The 9,377-nt window shown below is 38.2% G+C and overlaps 1 protein-coding gene across 1 annotated transcript; it reads left to right on the top strand.

The window, feature by feature from the left end:
• The first annotated feature begins 1,196 nt into the window (after nt 1–1,196).
• On the top strand, nt 1,197–5,696 carry si:ch211-194g2.4 (nephronectin). The gene is made up of 4 exons (XM_058786304.1): nt 1,197–1,432; nt 1,633–1,752; nt 3,219–3,353; nt 3,772–5,696. Exons 1-4 carry the CDS (start codon nt 1,357–1,359, stop codon nt 3,966–3,968), a joined length of 528 nt encoding a protein of 175 aa, XP_058642287.1. The 5' UTR covers nt 1,197–1,356; the 3' UTR covers nt 3,969–5,696.
• The last annotated feature ends 3,681 nt before the right edge of the window (nt 5,697–9,377 follow it).

Here is a 9,377-nt window from a genome sequence, read left to right as displayed (position 1 = left end):
TGTCAGACTAAAGACAAAGACAGACCCGTCAGCAGAACAAAGGAAAACAGGGGTCTGTACATTAGAGCCGTCTATGTCCTGCTGCTATGGATGGAGGAACGTTAATGGTGTCTGCCAACGTGAGCAATTCTATACCTGTATTTTTGAGTCACATTGCCAAATCATATCTTTAATTAAAATTATGATGTAATTATTGGCTCATAGCAATATGTAAAGAGCCCTGTGAGAATGGATTCTGCGTTGGTCCTGACCGGTGCTCATGCATGAAGGGTTACAAGGGCAAAAACTGCAATGAAGGTAAGACTGATAGTATAATGCTTAAATAGCTCTGATTTTAAAAGGATTATTTTGAAAGTGATTTGTTTTTTTTAAACAATAAGAGTGTAGGTCTAAGGAGTCACAGTGGAGTAATCCAGATACCTTCATTTAATGACACTATCAATAACATTAAAAGGTGGTAACATCTCCCAAAACGTGCATTTTTATTGGCTATGTGTAGCACCTACAGCGCTGCATATCCTAAAGGATGACTCAAGTTACCATTTTTTAAAAAGTCCCTGATAAATTTAGAGGGCAAAAATATTATTAAAATCAAAGTAATTATTGTTTTTTTGTTTTTTTTGTGCAAACATGTATGATATGATCAGTTTGAAGTATTGAAAGTATAACAAAATGTGCTATATCAAGATCAACTGTGATGTGATCTACAGATAAAGACGGATTTTTTTTTTTTTTACTACAGATGTCAATGAGTGTGGGCTACCTATAAGGCCTTGTTCCCACAGCTGCATGAACACTATGGGCAGTTACCGTTGTTTCTGCAATCATGGATACACGCTGGACACTGATGGCAAATCCTGCATCAGTAAGGCAATGCATAAGGCATCAAATTATCTTAGGTGAACCAAATGGTTGCCAAATTTGTGATAAGAGGGAAAGATAACCTTAAAGGGATACTCCACCCCAAAATGCAAATTTGGTCATTAATAATCACTTACCCCCATGTCGTTCCAATCCCGTAAAAGCTTAATTTGTCCTCGCATGGATACGCTGTTTCTGTTCAAATCATAGCGTAAATAAATGTACAATACGTATCCTTGCGTTACTGATGACAGAATAGCATATGCACTTTGCGTCCATCGGATGCTTTTCAAAATGGTGCTACGCTGACACAGAGAGACAGAGAGGAGACGAATTGCTAAATAAATGTTGTTATTTTTATTTTCTTTGCATACAAAAAATATTATCGTCGCTTCATAAAATTCAGATTGAACCACTGATGGCAGATGGACTATTTTGGCGATGTTTTTTTTAATACTTTTCTGTGCCTTGACAGTGTAATTTACTTGGCAGTCAATGGGACAGTCACAGTCACATCTTAAATTATGTTCTGAGGACGAACGAAGCTTTTACGGGTTTGGAACGACATGGGGTAAGTGATTAATGACACAATTAGCATTTTGGGGTGGAGTATCCCTTTAATTCATGCTGTATACATTTCCCATGTTTCTAAATTGTTTTACATTTTAGGTACTGTATTAGAATGTGTAAACATATGCATTACATTTTCCAAGCTTCCACATGTTTTCTCTCTCTCTCTTTTTTTTATTTTATTTTTTTATTTCTCTCCAGAGAAATTGAACTGCTCCTCCCTTCGCTGTCAGTTTGGTTGCCAGATTGAGAGAGATGGTGAAATGGGCTGTTTGTGTCCTCCAGGGCTCTACTTGGCTCCAGATAACAGAACCTGCAAAGGTGATCCTGCATTCCCAGTGTTGCCTTATCCCTCCTTCCATTGTGTTAAACTTTGTTTGAACCTCCAGTACAGACGTTTAGCTTTAGCATTATGCATTGGACCTGTGTAAATTTAATGATTAAACCTATGGTCAGTGAGTCCTGCTAGGCCAATGATTGGACATATATAGTAAACTATACAGCATAAATGGCACTGTTACAAAAATGTGCCATTATTACTTGGGGCAACATTTTCTAAATGCACATTGTTGCTAGGTAAGGGATGGCGTAGGAATCAGCCTCCTTTGAACTGTCAGAATTGTTGGAGTGAGGTGAAGCAGCCTATGCCAAAAGATATCACTTTGGCATCCACTGAGAACAGGTGTGGAGACAGCTTCCCATGCAGCATACAGGGCATTTCAGCAACCCCCACATAGCAAGCTAATGGCTCCCACCTACAAGCCAGAAAGTCTGTCATTAGCAAACCCTCAGCCTAAATGTTTGTGATATTCTCCTCCAGCCCAGGACATTTATCAGTTCATTTGTCTATCTCTTGTAGAGTGACCCTGTAGAAACAATATTAAGAAGACCTGATCCAAAAGAAATTTAGAAGGCAGGTCAAATGAAGTTGGACTTTTTAAGCCTTTTCTATCACGGCGGAACCACTTTAAACATATTGTGCTTTGTTCTTTTCATTTCAGAAATTACTAGCCACTGTGTTTACAACCCTACAGATGACAGTCTAATGTAAAGGTCACAAATTAACATTGAGCAAGAGCAGCACAGCGTATGCAAGTAATGTTGCCGCAGACTTCCAGGGAGCCTTTAATTTACTTGCTTAAAGAGCATAAATATCTTCTGGGAGACAGAGGTGCACATTTCAGTGGTTAAAGCAGTCACTTGTTCTATTCTGGCTTTTATCCCAGTGTAAGTGTTACAATGGTGTTGTATATGTTTAGAGTCTGTTGGAATTCCTTAGCAAAGGTTTTTGATTTTGTGTCTTGTTTGATCATTCAGACACTTTTCACATTTCCAGGTTTTTAGAAGTGGAAGTCATCATAGTTGGGTGAACGGAAACTACAACAAATTTCATTTCTGCATTCCCGTTTCCTCAAATAGCCAAAGAAAAAATCCATGATAGTATTTATATGACTTTAAAAAAAAAAGAGGAAAAACATTGTGAGATTATGTTGGTCAGAAGAGAGAAAGATTTCCAATTTGTTGTCACTCTCTTAACCGTTGTATTCACACAGTTACATGTAATTTAATGCCATGGTATTAAAACACAAAGTACACTGTTATGAACATACATCAAAAGAAAAAAAAAAAACAGTGAAAATACATCATCACAGTCTGTTAAAAGGGTCTACTGTTATATTCATATTGTCATATTACTGAACTGAAACACAGTGGCATGCAACTGAAGTGCTAATTTTATTTTATGTCAGTTTCTTATTGTATCTACTAAACAGTTTTTTCTTTTGTAGACATAAATGAGTGCGATGGTCTCTCCCACACCTGCACAGAGTGCCAGTCCTGCAGGAACACTTTTGGGAGTTTCATTTGTGTCTGTAAGGATGGATATGTCTTGGGAACACTTCAGGATGCAGTCACATGTCGAGGTGCCATTATCTACCAAGGCCTAAAGTTATTTTAAAAAAAATGGGCCGACTTTGAAATTTTTTGTTTCAGAGTCATAATTGCATAAATATCTGATGATTCTGGAAATTACAGTTTAAAGCAGAAATGTTGATATTTTAATTAATGACAGTAATTTTATGTAATGCCAGGCAAAGTGGTTTGTGTTCGGCTTGTGTGTTGCAGGGAAATACGCTTATTTTTTATTATTTGGACACAGGTTAGAAGTGATGTATTAGGAAAAGTGACTACATTGTGTATATTTTATGCAATTAATTTCTGCAAAAATTCAACAGACAAATGTCCAGTCTAAAATAACAACCAACCAGTGATAGTGTTACAGAAAGACCAGTTCATCAACAGCTCTCACCTGAGTTTCCTTCTCTTATGTGTTACAAACAGATCAAGATGAGTGTCTGACAGGCAACCATCGCTGCAGCCACCAAGCCAGCTGTGTGAACACAGAAGGCTCGTACACTTGCCGATGTGATGAAGGCTACACTGGAGATGGCTTCAGATGCTGGAAGAGGAGCAACAGACTGTCATGGGCTGCTATGTACTTCCAGTATAAACGCTCCAAACAGATGAGGCCAGTATAGAAACTGCAGAGCTGGGATGGCTGTTCATGTTTCAATCAATATGTGTCATGAAATTAGTCTTTGTTTTTAATGGATTAACCATCTAAAATCAGGAAATCAACCCAAGAACACCTGAGAGCAAGTTACACTGATTATATATTACAAACACTACATTAATTTGAAGGGGACAGGTATCATTACTTAAAACTCAAAACTACTTCACACTAATGTCAGTACTTCTTAATAAAATACTGACCTCTGGTGGAAAGATGTTTTCTAGCCCTTAACCAAGGGATTTCATAGAATTCTTTTATCTCGTAGATCTTCGATATGTTCACTCAAGTTCTCTGAGTTCTATATTCAAGAGTACATAGTGTGGAAAGGCTTACTGACATAATTAAGGGAAACCGGAGTGCGCTGTAGCTCAGGTCGAGCTCTTGCTGGTACTGTGGTGGGAATGGGCAGCTGCGTCCAGACTCCCTTAACTCCATTCACGTTCACCACAGCAGGTGTCACATTGGACCTTCACAGAGAAACAGAGAGCACTCGAAACCCTGGAACTACTTACGGGACAGCCGAGAACAAAGGAACGAAACGGGGGAACGTACAGCCTCATCGAATAACTCAGACCACAATGCCTGGAGAGGGGAAAAAATTCCACAAACTCACCACAAGAAACGCGATAAAACCTGCTCTTTTTCATTCGAAGCTGTCAGAAAGCATCTATACAAAGGACACAAACAGAAACATTTCAGATAAAAGGTTCCAGGCCCCTTTTTATGAAGCAGACCTCACACCAAGTTGTATGTAATTCCTACCAGAAACCGGTTTATTTACCGAAAAATAAGATTTAACGCCAAGCTTGGCACTACAAATAAAAAGCAAACAAGTGGAGGAAGCTAAGAAAGGAGAGGAGGGAGTGAGAGTGAACCTGGGGAGAAAAGGAAACTCACAGCAGTGGAAAGTTTCTCTCTGTCTCTCTAGTTATTTTTCTCAGGTCTGTTTATGTGACACTCTGAGGGCCTTTGCAGGCTGGACGCTTGTGCTAATGTAATACCGCTGCTGCTATTGGTGCTAAATTAAGTGAAAACAATTAATATGTAAATCTAATTTGGACATCTGCAGCTACAACAACTCTTTCGGCCCAACTATTTAGGAATTCAGCCCTCAGCTCGGCTTTCATTATTAAAAAAAAACAATATTACCATTTTCCGAGCAGCTGAGCGATGACTAGAAGGGCTGCAAAGAGCCAATGACAATACAGAGCTGAGGGGAGGTGGAGGGTGGAGGGATGATAGTGTAACCCGCCACCCACGTTGCTGCAAAGAGCGCACGCTCAAAACTCAGGCACTGAACTATAAAACCACACAGACCCCTGTATTACTCGTGCTGTCCCATTCACTTAGGGTGATCTCAAACAGGCTTTTTCATCCGCAAGTCTTTCCACGATTATTGCAGCACTACAAGTCTCCCGGTGGGGACCGTGCTCCGGCACGCACCCACTCTGTGAGACGTAACACGCTGTTTCCGAGGGCTTAGCCCGGTGATTGAAGTGGCCACCTGCCCGGTTGTAGAAGAAAGTGGTACAGGTCTTAAGCATTTCCTGTAAGTCCTGAAAGTACGTCCTGTTGTGACACTAAGGCATCTATCCAGGATGTTTAACCCCAGAATGCTTGACCCAAAACCTACATTAATGCAAAAAGAGTGTCAAAACGACTTCTTTTTAGTTTAAAATGTTCATTTGTTCATGTACAGTACACAATAAAAAATGTTTATGTGCTAAATGTATTATTTATTACTCATTGTGATCTTTTAAACCATGAGTAACATTTGTGTCTTTTGATTTTGACTTTATATATGAAAGATAACGGTCAATTGATTATATATTTTTTGTAAATTCTGCAGAGAATACATCACAATGACCCTTTCTTTTTTGAAATCGACAGATACAAATCAACATTAACCAACAGTGTGTGTGTTTGTGTGTGTGTGTATACATTAAAATTTAATTCAATTTTAAAAAATTAGGTAAAAATTAGGTAATTAATTAGGTAATATTGAGGTAACTGGTTTTTTGAATGAAAGAATACTCCAAAAATCACAGCTTATTGAATAATTTTTCTGCCATTTATGCAGGTTCCTCTATAATAACAACAAAATATCAAGCCATTCTCTTCGAAAAGACAGATGTGAACAGACTGATTTCATTTTCCCTCACATTTTTTTGGCAGCAAAGGTTTATTTCAGTGACTAAATATGGATTTATCCCTATATGGGTCAGGTCTGCACTGCAGTTCTTGTATTGAAACTTAAGCCCTCATACTGTAAATTTCATATGGTCTTCTGGGAAGATTCAACTATCATATTATTTACTGTGACGAAAAACTGTTATAATGTGGGTGGCACTGGAACAAGAGAGGTTCAGCTTTTGGAAAAGTTGTCTTAATATTTTTAAGAATCTTAATATAAATAGCTTTTATATATTATAAATGTATGAATTTGTGTATTATAAAAGCTAAAATTGTACATTAAAAATCTTGAAATCCATTAAGTCTGGGCTTATCATCTTTTAAAGCTCCTAGAAGTTACAGACCTGCTGGAAGGAGTGGGCAAACTAGCCTGAATATGAAGGCTGTAAATGTAATGACGTAAGATATGTTCACAGAGCACCCTGCCGCAAGGATTATCCTGCAAGAGCAGGAAAGATTTTGAAATTAATCTAGAACGGTATGCTTTTCTGATGTTGAATTTACTTTTATGTTCCAGAAAGTACAAGGGTGAGGAATGAGGTCAGGAGAAGAGTTATAAATCTTCCTAAAACCATTTTTCTCTGGAATTACCAAAGACTCTTCGGAAATAGAGCCAGAAAACATTCATGACAGCTGCATAAAAGGAGTATTTACACCTGGTCACTTCATGTGCTTTTTATTTATCAGATTTCTGTGTGATCTTGAAAACACAAGTGTTATTTGAGATGGAGATCTTCAAGAGGTTGCTTCAGGGCCGTCCCTGGCTGATACGGGGCCCGGTGCGAGGTAGGGAGTGGGGCCCCCCCGCGGTCCGTTCACGATCGTGTACCGGGGGGGGTTCCCCTTGGTCCGTTCATGATCACGGGGCCCCCTCACAGCGTGGGGCCCGGTGCGACCGCACCAGTTGCACCGCCCAAAGGATGGCCCTGGGTTGCTTGATACTCATACAAGACACAACGATTATTAATCTGGTTGTTCAAGCGACATCCCCCACACCTCTGAAATGGAACTTGACCAATGCCACAATCCTACTTGTAAGGGTCTCTTTTCATCAAGAGAATGTGCAAACTGACACAAATGAAATCTAATGTTCATCGTTGCATCAGTGCATTGTTGACTAGTTGAACACAAGTTACTCTCGGGATTAAAGATGACCAAATGTAATCATTTGAAAAGATAGAAATCAATAATCACCTTCATGTCATTCCAAACCCAAAAGATGTTTGTTTATCTTTGAAACACAAGTGACGATATTTTCAAAGTAGCCTGAGGGATTTGTGTCCATCCATTGAAATTGTCAGCTTTGAAAATTTTATATAAATTATAAAAGCAATCCAGATTATCAAGAATTTTAGCACTTTATATGATGTATTCATGCAAAAACAAATGAGGTTTTTTCTCACACATCTAGTAAATGCTGAGCTGCTGAAAAATGTGTTGGTTACACCAAATTTAAATTCAAAGCAGAGGCCTAAATGCCATAAATTTAGCTCTGAAAGGGCAAGTAACTGGATTCAAATATGCATTCTCAGGGTGGGGGTCAAAGGATGAACACTTTCTGGCAGTGACTGAGATGGCGTATTAGAACGTACCCTTAATACAAGTGGAACAGTGGGAGTGTTGTGGATTATGTCAGAACAGCTGTGACAATTCTAGATGGTGAGCTAAGTGGCTTACAGAGTGCTTTCTCCATTAGACTCTATTTCTTGTGGTAAAGGTAAAGCCCCATGAAACACACTGCAGGAACAGATATAGCACTACATAAACACACATTTGGAATATATGGGACATTGGCAATCTGTCAGAGGTGCACCACCCAGTGGTGGAATCACTTGCCTCTCACTAGCACCTGCCAAATTCATGTCACTCAGTTACCTGGAAAAAAACAATGCCAATGTACCAATGTCACAAATAAATAAATCATTTTTAATTTGCCCATTACTTAAAATACTGATGTCTAGTGGTTCTGAGTGAAACTGCTTTTAATGTAAGGAATTAATATAATAATAAAAATAACACACATTGCACATCCTCATTTCCAGTTAATCAGGCCAAAACCTCACAGAGAGAAATTAAGTGACTAGAAACAGTCCAAAACATGGCAATAAAACTTGACGGCATCAGCCGTTTTATGTTAGTTTTTCAGTGAACAGGCTTTTGTTAGGAAATATCAGCCTCTTGTGGTCAATGAGTTACATGACATCTAAAGTTCATGGTCAGTAAGAGCATTAAATGCACTGAGAAGCTGCTTTCCGTACACATCCAACATTCAATGACAGTGTGCATTTAATTCTAAATTGTAACATATTTAAAGATGCATGTACAGGATGCTGATGTACCATCTGATATGCGTCATCAATCTTTTTGAATTATGACAAATGATAATGAAATTATGTTCAAACAGCAAACTACTTAATTTGCAGCATAAACATATTAGTAGTAGAGATAGTAGGACATGCTAAACGTAGATTATTTAGTATAAACCCTTCTGGAACACCCGGATCAAGAGGATGGCATCACGATTCTCCTTGATACACCCTATGTGTCAGCGTCATATGTATCAAGAAGGAACGAGTGTTCTGAACAATTTATGTCTGTCCATTGATCAAAAGAGTGATACTGCTGTTGCAATAAATTTGCATAGGCCTCCTAAAGATCCGAGCATGAGAAATCCATGACTAAAGTTTATTATTAATGACACCTGAGAAACTGAAAGATAATGTTTTCGTTTGTTCCTCACATTTCACAATAGACTGTGAAATGCTGCTGGTTTTTCCAAACATATTTTATTGAAAGATACAGCAGCGCCAAGCATTTTATCTATACGTGCAGGTAAATACATTTATTTTTAATCTTACAGTGTAATAAACATCAAACCAGCATTTAACACTATTAAGACACTAAGCGTATCATTGTTTGAGTGTTGCTAATAAAATTAGCACATACCCGCATGCATGCAGAATACGACAAGTCATAATAAGGACTTTTAATATACTAAAAATAAAGATAGCAAAAGCAACACATATAAGGGGACAAAAGACTTTTGGTTGAATGCAGTTGAATGCCTCTTTAGCACCATTTTAAATATTCACTTGTGTGTACTTATATCATTAAAAAAAAAGAAAAAAAGGATGCATTACCTTTTTACTTTTCACATTTTATAGTGTTTAATCACGTCTAA

This window comes from Onychostoma macrolepis, chromosome 01 (genome assembly GCF_012432095.1).
Source record: "Onychostoma macrolepis isolate SWU-2019 chromosome 01, ASM1243209v1, whole genome shotgun sequence".
Classification (NCBI taxonomy): Eukaryota; Metazoa; Chordata; class Actinopteri; order Cypriniformes; family Cyprinidae; genus Onychostoma; species Onychostoma macrolepis.
The sequence above is the reverse complement of the archived record's forward strand: the minus strand, read 5'-3'. Positions and strand labels throughout refer to the sequence as shown.